Consider the following 12,752-nt stretch of genomic DNA (forward strand, 5'->3'; position numbering starts at 1 on the left):
ACACAAGAAATAACAAGTGCTGGCAAAGATGTCGAGAAAAGGGAACCCTTATGCATTGTTGGTGGGAATGCAAATTGGTGCAACCACTATGGGAAATAGTGTGAAGTTTCCTCAAAAATTTAAAAATAGAGCTACTATATGATCTTGTAATTCCATTTCTGGGTATTGGTCTAAAGAAAATGAAAACACTAACTTAAAAAGATATATGTATCCCCATGATCACTGAAGCTTTGTTTACAATCGCCAAGACATAGAAAGAGCCTACATGTCCACCAATGGATGATTGAATAAAGAAAATGTGGTATATCTAGAATAAAATCTTGCCATTTATGACAACATGGATGGAACTTAAGGGCATTACGCTAAGGGGAATAAGTCAGAGAAAGACAAATACTGTATGATTTCACTTATATGGGGAACCAAAGAAAAAAGCCCCAAACCTAGTTCACAGCTACAGAAAACAGACTGATGATAGCCAGAGGCAGGGAGTAGGGAGTGGGAGAAATGGGTGAAGGTAGTCAAAAGCTACAAAATTCCAGTTATAAAATAAATAAGTCCTCGGGATATAATGCACAGCATGGTGACTATAGCTAATGATACTTTATTGTCTAATTGAAAGTTGCTAAAAGAGTAAATCTTAAAAGCTCTCATCACAAGAAAATACAATTTTATTATGTATGGTGACTGATGTTAACTAGACTTATTGTGGTGATCTTTTCGATATATCAATATATACAACCACTAAATCATTACATTGTATACCTAAAACCAATATAATGTTATATGTCAATTATACCTCAATTTAAAAAGGGTAATTACTGACAAATATAAAGTTGTCACATCTTTATTTATAGAATAGGTTTCATTCAATATCAATATTCAACCACATAGCGATCAATCGTGCTGCAACTTAAATAAATTTAATTTAATCTACATAAACATTTTCATGTTAAGCATCATAGGCTGTAGGCAAATCCACAGTGCTTACAGGATGAATTATAAACTTTTTATCAGGCATACAAGGCACATTTTGACATGACAACTTCCTTCTCTCTTATTCTATTCTAGTCTTATAGAAATTTCTAAAGTACTTAACCAGGTCATGTTTCATAATGTCTCTATGACTGTAAGCAATTTGTTCAGGTAGTCCAGAATGCTCCTTGTATGCATGGAAATCTCAGTTTAGGTCATTTTTTACATCAAGTATTTCCTGGCCATTCCTTCCTCTGTGTATTTGAGCCATCTCCCTTTTGCCCACTCTGTACCTAGCCCATAGGGACCTTCTATCATACAAGGTCCAACAATTAAGTTTGTGAACTCATCCTAGAAAAAGTGTTACATACCTCATTGCTGAATATCACTATAGTCACCTTCGAAGTACTCCCCTTGGGAAGCTATGTACCAATGCCAGTGACTAGTCCACCCTTCAAAGCAATTTTGGAACTCTTTATCTGGAATGGCCATTAGAGCTGTCGTCGTATTACCCGTGATGTCCTGAATGTCATCAAAATGCCTTCCTTTCACTATTTCCTTTATCTTTGGGTAAAGAAAGAAGTCATTGGGGGCCAGGTCAGGTGAGTAGGAAGGGTGTTCCAATACAGTTACTTGTTTACTGACTAAAAACTCCCTCACAGACAATGCCGTGTGAGCTGGTGCATTGTCATGATATAAGAGCCATGAATTTTTGGCTAAAAGTTTGGGTCGTTTTCATCTAACTTTTTCACGCAGTCTTTTCAGCACTTCCAGATAGTAAACTTGGTTAACTGTTTGTTCAGTTGGTACAAATTCATAATGAACAATTCCCCTGGTCTGAAAAAGTTTTAGCAACATCATTGCAGCAAGTTCGCGAACTTAGTTGTCATACCTCTTTGTACCACCTAGAAGTCAGTTTATTGCCCATATGTAATTACATGACTGTGAATTTCTTGAAGGCAGAGTTATTATGCTCTCTCCCCTCCCTTTTTTTTTCTTTTCTTTTCTTTTTTTTTTACATTCCAGGGCTGAAGGTTCCACATAGTCCATAGCATTAAGTAAATTAATGTTGGGTTTTGGTCTACATTAAATAGCAATAGGTTGAGAAAAGGACTTTCATCCTCTCTCCAACTACTTTTTTTTACTTAAGTATAGTTGGCATATAATATTATACTAGTTTAAGGTATACAACATAGTGATTCAACACATTTATATCTAAACATTGTGTTCACCACACAATCCTTCTCCCAACTTCTCAGCAGGACACAGAAAAGCCATTGAGTCCTGAACCACTTGTCTATTTGAGGCACTCAGATTATAGAAAAATTAAGACATAGAGTAACAAAATATAGGAAATCATTTCAAAGGTTTTAATCAGGAACCTTTGTTCCACAGTCCTCCCTCCACCTCATGGCTTTGTTGATTGGCCTGCCTCCTCAGCTATAACCATCTATATCTCAAGTTAATTTGGTACCAGTCATAATGTTACTGAGAATGACGTATCTGGGTTCTTCATCTTCTTGAAGGAAAGAATTCAGTCAAGAAACTGTGTGTGTGTGTGTGTGTGTGTGTGTGTGCACGCGCACAGCAATAGTACACCAAGAAGTTTATTAGTAAAAGTGAGTACGCTGTGAGACATGGAGCCGGCAGATCAAAGAGAGGGAAGCAGCCTCTCCGTATTGAGTGAGGGTTTTTATCTCTATGGGTTGAATTGCCTCCCCCTCTCCCTTCTCTTATCTCTCATTCTTCCCCCATGAGGTGTCTGGTCCTCCCTTCTCCGGCATTTAACAATGCATTTCTTTGATTTAGAAGTATGTGTAAGCCTGGAATTCTGCTGGGCAGCTGCAATGGGTCTTGATGCAAGTAGAAGCTACAGCAAGAGGCTTTCTAACGGGGATTGCCTTTCCTTCTCCTGCTCATTTCTGTCTACCTGCCTACCCTATCAATAAGCTTCACAAAACACGATTTTAAAAGAATGCTGGTCTTTGTAATAGGTTAGGCCATCAGTACGACAACTCTTGAATTCTACTAACCTCCTCCTAAAATGCTTACATTAGGGCAATTGTGTAGACATATAGTTACTTACTCTGTATCTGCAAGTAGGGGAAAAAAAGACCGGGATAAATGTTCTTTCTCACTTCAGCACAGAAATAAAATAATCTATCTGAATATCCCATTTCTAACCCTTAAGTTGAAGAACCAGGTTCATTATTTTATTATTTCATTTATTAAAATGTAATATATATTTTACCAAAATTTATTATTAAAAAAATTTCAGGGTTATTATTGACCTGCTACAATGCTCTTTTATAATTAGTTAAGTATTTAAGTAAAGTTACCCATGCAAAAGCAAAGACTTTTATTTCTTGCATCTATTTTTCTATTACTTTAATAATTGATTTTTAGGCAAACACCTAATATTTTGTATTAGTATTTAAAATATGGTAATAGCATTATTAAAGATTATGCTATATTTACTCCAGCTAATAATTTTTATTATATTGCACTAAGATTAATTTATGTGTAAACGACTGAACTTATAAAAAGTTTTCTTTCTGTTTGAAAACAGAATGACATTGAAGAACTTGATGATATACTCACATCCATATTCAAACAAGAGATACCATATTATGAGTTCCGATCTCTCCAAACTGAAATCTACTCTCAAAAAGAATGTGAGTATTTACCAACTGCATCAATTATTTTTATGTCATATTTCACTGTATGTAAGCCTTTAATAAATATTATAGCCAATAATATAGTTGAATTGCTGATTAAATATTTTAGACAATTTCCATCCTTTTGTGAGAGACAACACTAGTTCAAACTTTTAAAGGTTCATTTGGTAATTTTTTTTAATCACAAGCCCTAAAACTGTGCATTAATTTATTTATTTTATTATTTTTTAAAATTTTTATTAGTGAATATTGGGAAACAGTGTGTTTTTCCAGGACCCATCAGCTCCAAGTCAACTCATTGTTTTCAATCTAGTTGTGGAGGGTGCAGCTCACTGGCCCATGAGGGAATTGAACCGGGGACGTGGTGTTATGAGCACTGTGCTCTAACCAACTGAGCCAACCAGCCGCCCCACATAAATTTTTAAATCAGAAAACTTGCTGATTTTTATTCTAAGGAAATGTTTAGACAAGTATATTTATGATGGAGATAGTTCATCATGGCATTGTTTTTTGCTGTTGTTGGTGGTGTTTCTTTTTTTTTTTTTAATTCAGAATACTGTTTCCTTGGAGGAATCAGGGAGTGGATAGTGATGAGGAGGAATACAAAGAAAGCTTCTAATTTTTGGTTTGGGTGTACTCACTTTCTTCAAGTTTATTATTTGTACACTGCACAATGCTACTTTTTAAAAAAATATGGTGGCATTGTTTATAATTACCAAAAATGGAAATAACTTAATTTTCCCAAGATAGGAAATGAAGTAAATAAAATTTGTTACATCCATTAAAGCAACCATAAGAAATAAATTTTATTTTAAATTGATTAGCTGGCTGTGGTGATGATTTCATGTATACTTAATTTAATAAAAGCAAAGTATGTAGCAGCAGGTAAATGGGATCCTCTTTAGAAAAGTATGTATGTTTAATAACATTTTTTTTTAATCTATAAATTGATGATCTGGACAGACATTCACCTGTTAACAGTAGTTATGTTTGGGGTTGTGAAATTTCAGGGATTACATTTTTTTTTATTGTACTTAACCTGTGTTTTCTACACTGCCTATGTATTATTTGCATAATAAAAATATATATAAGTATCAAGAAAAGTATATATAGTAGAGACTGCCAAAAAAATCATACTTCTAAATGTTATCATGAGCTCAGTAATATATATTTGAAATTGTTTGGTCCTGCATAGTTTGTGACATACTGTTTGTAATTCACCTATAAGCCCAGTATGTGCCAAACACTGTGATAGAGGTGTAATGTTCAGTAAAATAGGAATAGAGCTAAAGAATATGAGAGGTCTGCTACAGGCATATGAAGGACTAATGAGCAGAGATTTTTGTCTGTTTAGTCTCTGTGCAACTTGAAACAGTTTTATCGTCAGGCTGGCAGGCCTCAGGACAACAGCAAGAAAAGAATGGGTATCCCAAGGCCCAGCCATTTGCGGTTCGCCTAGATGTGCGAGAACCTGTATTATGCATGGTGAGCGTCCATTATAGGGGAAGGATAATGATATGCTGCTTTTGTATAAGCAATCTTGTGAGATTAGTGAAATTTATTTTTGTTCCCCGTATATTTTAACAAGATATAATTCACTTACAAAGTTTAGACATTTTATTAGGATAGAAAAGGAAAATGACATAATTCCTTACTGAAGACACATACTTTAATTGGGAAAATGAGATAATATATATGTTATAATAGAAAGAAACAATGTGATAAACTTTGTGGAATTGACTATGTTGACAATAGAATTTTAGAGATAAGATACCTTGTTTTTCAAGACCTGCTTCATAAAAGAGTGGGATTTACCTCCGTCTTAAATGATGAGTAGGGTTCTAATGAGGGGAAAAGAAAAGAAACGGGAATTCTAGGCAGGAGAAAATGCCTGCAAAGGTATGAATATGGAATTATAACACAATTTTTACAAATTCCCTTAGAATTTTACTTATTTAGGTTTGTGAAATAAGAATTGTAGGGTTGGAGAGGATAGAATGAATTTAGTCTTTCATTTTTTTATAGGTAAGGAAATCTAGATAAATTTAAAAGTGCTTCTCAGTGTATTTTTGAAGTTATGGAATAACAATTTTACAGTGGGAAAGGATGGATTAGCTTGGTCCCTTATTTTTATGGAAAAAGAATTCTGGATGGGTTAAATCAGAGCCCCTGAAAATGTGGATCTGATTCAGTAGGTCTGGGGTACAATCTAAGCTTGTGGTTTTCAACAAGCTCCCAGGTAAAGCTGATGCCGCCAGTTCTCGGACCTCTCACTGAGCATGAAGGGTTTTGAGCAGTGGTTCTCAGCCTTGGCTGCATATTCTGATCAGCTGTGGACCTTTAAAGCATCCCATGCCTAAGCTACACCACATCCCAACTAGTAAGTCTGGGGGAGTGGGCCCCAGCTATCAGTACTTTTCAAAGTTTCTCGGTGATTCCAATTGGCAGCCAAGTTTACCAGCCCTTAATTGCTTCAGTGTATTGGAGAACAGCCAGATAATTCATCCTCACACTGATCTTTGACATAGAGGAACTATTACTCTGTCTTTACAAAGGTTAAAAAGTTTTTAGCATATGAAAGTTTTGAACCATTGCTAGAATGTAAAGATATTCTGTATCTGACAAAGCTTTATTTTATAAGACAATTACATTTTTTTTAACAGAAGTTAAAAATGGAAAGTTCAATGTAATCTAAGTAATTCATTCAGAAACATTATTTGGATACTGCTAGATGACAGATGCTGTGAAACCTATAACAACCCTCAGAACATGAAGCTCTAATTCCTCGTTGAAGTGCAAAATAACATAATACAAATTACATATTAAAAACATACCAGATAGACGTGAATATGACTGAACTCATGTTTTGCTTGCCTTCTTGAACTTGTAATCTTAGATCAATGTCAGCTTCAGTTTATCTGGTCTTTAAGGCTTTGCACCTGCGTTTTCATAATTTTCAAGTTGAATTGATGATAAGGTTTGAGATGCCTTGATACATAAAGTGAAATTAAGGGAGAGGGTTGAGGAAAGAAATGGTAGGTTGTTGAGGAGTTTCTGTAGAACCACTAGAGATAGTCTGAGAGGTAAATTCAGCAAACAAAGATGACATGGAATTCCACGTGCCCATCCCTGAGGACAGTTCTCCAAGTATTTGATGAAATGTTTTGTTTACTAATCATTTATTATTTGTTAATAGTACGGCATATCTGAGCTGAAATAAATTGGAGGTTAGGAGATGATGGGGAAGGTAGTCATAAGGAATTGACAGAATATGTCTTGAGTATTGACCTACCCTAAGGATGAGCCATGGAATTATTCACAGATGCCAATGGTTCTTTAAAAGTTTGGAGCTAAATGTTCAAAACTGTTTGTCTTATTATTGCCCTATCCTCTTTTCTTTTCTAAGTTGTTTCTGGTAAATTCTGAAGTCAGTTCCTTGTTACTTCATTTATAATAAGTAAAATGCTACTCCACACCATATGTCTTGGTGATTTTTACTCCTGTCTAGCCAACGAGCTTTCTCATTTGACTTTTTCCCCCTAGGCAGGCAAAGTTGGGGGGCGGGAGAGTTGCAGTAATAAAATAGAAAGTGTATAAGAAGTCAAATCTTCTTTAGTATTATCTTCCCTTGTAATGCTTCATTATTGATTTTAAAATAACATTTTCTATTGATAAGTATTTCCCATAGAAAAAAATTCTCCCTGGGAGTGGAATAATAAAAGGTTTTCAAATAAACTTGATATAGTAATGTAATGTAGGACTCTTGAATACAACAGTCATAGAAATAATTCATGAACATCTTTCTAGTATGTGAATCATCAGTGACTGTGGAATCAATATAAGGGATTAACAGGCAATTTTTGTTTGTTTGTTTGTTTTACTGGTGTATAAGATACTAGAATAGAAAATATCTGAGTATATTCCTTAGTAAAAGTAAGTATCATTTTGAGCAATTTCCGTTTTGGTTGTAGATTTATATATAAACCCATGTGGTATGGGCCACCATGACATCAGTGGAATGTCGCTGACTTGGTATGGTGGTGAGGCAGAACAGCACACCTGGTGCAAAACACTTGCTTTAGTCCCTCTGTAACTCCCTTGTTCTGAGTTTCAGATTATCTTCTGCAGTCTTGTTAAGTTTTACTGCAGCCTGTATCTGAATTTCCCTAACTTCTCTTCAGAACCCTACAAAGGCTGGGTAATGCAGACAATCCCTTGTCATGGAGAGGAAAAATAAATAGTTCAGCTTGTTTTTAAAAGAGGCTACAGTTGCTGGTTCAATCACCATAAGTGGCAGTTAGTTTAAGACAAAGGGAACTAGGTTACTTTGAGGCAGGTAATATTTACCTTCACCTAGAAAAGAGAAATGGTTTAGTAAAGTCCATGTCAATATCTAGAAAGCATGTCAAAACATGTATCCATTAAGTGGCAATATCTTAATTTGAAGGAGGACAACATGCAATTACCAGTGACGTGAAAGCATTAGCTCAGAATATTATTTCCCAATATGTCTATCAAATGTGGAGCATGTAACTGGATATTCAATATATATGTAGTAGTAACTGTAGCCCTAAAACTTATCTTGAATTTGTAATATCTTTATGTTCACAAAAAATAGCTCATTTTCTATCTGTGTAGAAGAAAACGAAATGTCTTTGGTTATCTCTTTTTATATCATCAATAATTTAATCATGCACAAAAATACAGAGAACAATTTTAAAAACACCCTTTTTCCCATCTTTTGTTAAATTATTATTTTATTTATTTACTTATTTAATTTATGTTTATTTATTTATTTTTCAATATTTACTCTTTTTTTTATTAGTTTCAGGTGCACAAGACAATGTAATAGTTAGACATCTATCATTTATATCCCTCACACAGTGTCAACCCCTCTCCCTCCATCCACTACCCCTGACATCGCACAGAGCCATTACATTTCCACTGTCGCTATTCCTAATGCTGTACTCCGCTTCTTGTAACTATATATATATACACACACACATATATATATATACACACATATATATATACATATGTATATATATATGTGTGTATATATGTATATATACACACATGTATATATGTGTGTATACACATGTATATGTATACATATGTATACACATGTATATATATGTGTGTATATATATACACACACAATATAAAATTGTACTTGACATTCATTATTTTTCAGCTTCAGCTTCAGGTGTACAGTGCAGTGATCAGGAATCTACATCTTCCCTGAGGTGGTCTCCCTAACGAGACAAGTGTCCAACAGATACCCTACAGAATTATTACAACATTATTGATTACATTCCCCAAATTGACTTGCTTATCCCCATGACAATCTTGTGGTTACTGACTGTGCTTTCTAATCCCCTCACCTTCCCCCTTATTCCCAGCCCCCTTCCCATCTAGCAACCCTCAGTTTTTCCTCTATGTCTCTGAGACTGTTACTGAGTTCATTCATTTACTCTTTTCTTTAGATTCCACATATAAGTGAGATCATATGGTATGTGCCTTTCTCTGTCTGACTTATTTCACTTAACATAATGTTCTCTAGGTCCATCCATGTTGTTGTAAATGACAAGACTTCTTTCTTCTTTATGGCTGTATAGTACTCCATTGTATAAATGTACCACAGTTTCTTAATCCAGTCGTCTACCGATGGGCATTTCGGTTGTTTCCATGTCTTGGCTATTGTGTATAATGCTGCAATAAACATAGGGGTGCATAAATTTTTTTGAATTAGAGTTTTGGATTTCTCTGGATAGATACCTAGGAATGATATCTATCATTGGCTTGAATGATCATAGGAATGGCTTGATCATAAGGTAGTTCCATTTTCAGATTTTTGAGATATCTCCATTCTGTTTTCCATAGTGGCTGCACCAATCTGCAATCCCACCAACAGTGCACAAGCGTTCCCTTTTCTCCACATCCTCGCCAGCACTTGTTTGCTGATTTATTGATGATATCATTTTGACTGGGGTGAGGTGGTATCTCATTGTGGTTTTTATTTGCATTTCTCTGATGGTTAGTGAGGTTGAGCATTTTTTCATATGTCTGTTTGCCTTCTGTATGTCCTTTTTAGAAAAAAGTCTCTTCATGTCCTCTGCCCATTTTTTAATTGGGTTGTTTGTGTTTTTGGAGTTGAGTGAGTTTTTTATAAATTTTGGATATTAACTCCTTATCGGATATATCATTGGTAAATATCTTCTCCCTTTCAGTAGGATCCCTTTTTGTTTTATTGATGGTTTACTTTGCTGTGAAAAAACTTTTTAGTTTGACATTATCCCATATGTTTATTTTTTCTCTTACTTCCCTTGCCCGAAGAGATATATCAGTAAAAATCTTACTCCGGGTAATGTCTGTAAAGTTTCTTCCTATATTTTCTTCTAGGAATTTTATGATTTCAGGTCTTATGTTTAAGTCTTTAAGCCATTTTGAATTTATTTTTGTATATGGTGTAAGGAGGTGGTCCAGCTTCAATTTTTTACATGTGTCTGTCCAGGTTTCCCAGCAGCATTTATTGAATAGACTGTCTTTACCCCACTGTAAATTCTTGCTTCCATTGTTGTAGATTAAATGACTATATAGGCATGGGTGTATTTCTGGGCTCTCTATTCTGTTCCATTGATCTATGTGTCTGTTTTTATGCCAGTACCATGCTGTTTTGATTATTGTAGCCTAGTAGTATAATTTGGTGTCAGGTATCATTACACCTCCCATTTTGTTCTTATTTCTCAAGATTGCTGAGGCTATTCAGGGTCTTTTATGGTTCCATATAAATTTTAGGATTATATGTTCTATTTCTGTGAAAAACGTCATTGGTAGTTTGATGGGAATTGCGTTGAATACGTATATTGCCTTAGGCAGTATGGACATTTTAACTATATTAATTCTTCCTATCCATTAACATGGTATGTGTTTCTATCTATTTGTATCTTTTTTAATTTCTCTCTTCAGTGTCTTATAATTTTCTGAGTACAGATCTTTTACTTCTTTGGTTAAATTTATTCCCAGGTATTTTTATAGTCTTTGAAGCAATTGTAAATGGAATGGTTTTCTTAATTTCTCCTTCTGATATTTTATTATTGGTACATACAAATGCAATTGATTTCTGAATATTAATTTTGTATCCTGCTACTCTACTAAATTCATTTATCAGCTCTAATAGTTTCTTGGTGGAGTCTTTAGGGCTCTCTATATATAGTATCATGTAATCTGCATATAATGACAATTTTACTTCCTCTTTACCAATTTGGATGCCTTTTATTTCTTTTTCTTGTCTGATTGCTGTGGCTAGAACTTCCAGCACTATGTTGAATAAAGTGGAGATAGTGGGCAACCTTGCCTTGTTCCTGATCTTAGGGGGGATGGTTTTAGCTTTTCCCCATTGAGTATGATGTTAGCTGTGTGTTTATCATATATGTCCTTTATTATGTTGATATGATCCCTCTATTCCCACTTTCTTAAGGGTTTTTATCATAAATGCTGGATTTTGTCAAATGCTTTTTCTGCATCTATTGATGTGATCATATGATTTTTATTTTTCATTCTGTTAATGTGGTGTATCACATTAATTGATTTGCAGATGTTGAACCACCCTTGCAAACCAGGAATGAATCCCACTTGATCATGGTGTATGATCTTTTTAATGTATTGCTGAATTCTGTTCACTAATATTTTGTTGAGGATTCTTGCATCTATGTTCGTTAAAGATATCGGCCTGTAGTTTTCTTTTTCTGTAGTGTCTCTGTCTGATTTGGTGATCAGGGTGATAATGGCCTCTTAAAAAGTGTTTGGGAGCCTTCTGGATTTTTTGGAAGAGCTTGAGGAGAATAGGTGATAATTCTTTTTTGAATGTTTTGTAAAATTCACCTCTAAAGCCATCTGGTCTAGGGCTTTTGTTTGTTGGGAGATTGTTGATTACTGATTCAATTTCCCTGGTGGTAATCAGTCTATTCAGGTTTTCCATTTCTTCTTGAGTTAGCCTTGGAAGGTTGTATGCTTCTAGAAAATTGTCCATTTCTTCCAGATTGTCAAATTTGTTGACATATAGTTGCTCATAGTAATTTCTTAAAATGTTTTGTATTTCTGTGGTGTCTGTTGTCACTTCTCCCCTTTCATTTCTGATTTTATTAATTTGGGTCCTGTCTCTCTTTTTTTTGATGAGTCGGGCTAAAAGTTGGTCGATTTTGTTTATCCTCTCTAAAAACCAACTCGGATTCATTGCTCTTTTGTAATGTTTTTATGGTTTCTATTTCATTTATTTCCTCTCTGGTCTTTATTATCTCCTTCCTCATACTCCCTTTGGGCTTATTTTGCTGTTCTTCTTTCCGGATCCCTTAAGTGTGAAGATAAACTGTTGATTAGTGATTTTTCTTGTTTCTTTAGGTAGGCCTTCAATGCTATGAATTTCCCTCTTAGGACTGCTTTCGCTGCATCCCATAGATTTGGGGTCATCGTGTTTTCATTTTTGTTTGTCTCAAGATACCTTTTGATTTCTTCCTTGATCTCATGGTTGACCCATTCATTATTTAGTAACATGTTATTCAGCCTCCATGAATTGGTGTGTCTTCCAAAAATTTTTCTTCCAATTTTTTTTTTTTTGTTCATTTCTAATTTCATAACACTGTGGTCAGAGAAGACAATTGGTATGATTTTAATTTTCTTAAATGTATCAAGACTTGTTTTGTGGCCTAATGTGGTTTATCTTGGAAAATGTTCCATGTGCTCTTGAGAGGACCGTGTATTCGGCAGCTTTGGGGTGAAATGCTCTGCAAATATCAAGTAAATCCAAGTGGTCCAATGTGTCATTTAAGGCCATTGTTTCCATATTGATTTTCTGTCTGGAAGACCTGTCCCTTGTTGTCAGAGGTGTGTCGAAGTTCCCTACTATGATAGTGTTATTGTTGATCTCTGTCTTTATATCAGTCAATATCTGTTTTATATATTTAGGTGCTCCTATGTTGGGTGCATAGATGTTTACTAGGGTTATATCCTCTTGTCGGATCGATCCCTTTTTTGTTATACCCATCTTTGTCTTTTAATATGTTCTTCATTTTAAAGTCTATTTTGTCAGATATAAATATTGCA

At 34.7% G+C, this 12,752-nt stretch overlaps 1 protein-coding gene across 3 annotated transcripts in view; it reads left to right on the forward strand.

Moving 5' to 3' along the window:
* The window catches only part of BANK1 (B cell scaffold protein with ankyrin repeats 1), a 328,432-nt gene that overhangs the window by 109,787 nt on the left and 205,893 nt on the right, over nucleotides 1-12,752 (forward strand). For all 3 annotated transcript variants that reach the window (XM_033105338.1, XM_033105337.1, XM_033105339.1), the window contains exon 6: nucleotides 3,542-3,647. In XM_033105338.1, the coding sequence (XP_032961229.1) occupies nucleotides 3,542-3,647 (106 nt within the window). The remainder of the gene's footprint in view (nucleotides 1-3,541; nucleotides 3,648-12,752) is intronic.

Source organism: Rhinolophus ferrumequinum, chromosome 5 (genome assembly GCF_004115265.2).
Source record: "Rhinolophus ferrumequinum isolate MPI-CBG mRhiFer1 chromosome 5, mRhiFer1_v1.p, whole genome shotgun sequence".
Classification (NCBI taxonomy): Eukaryota; Metazoa; Chordata; class Mammalia; order Chiroptera; family Rhinolophidae; genus Rhinolophus; species Rhinolophus ferrumequinum.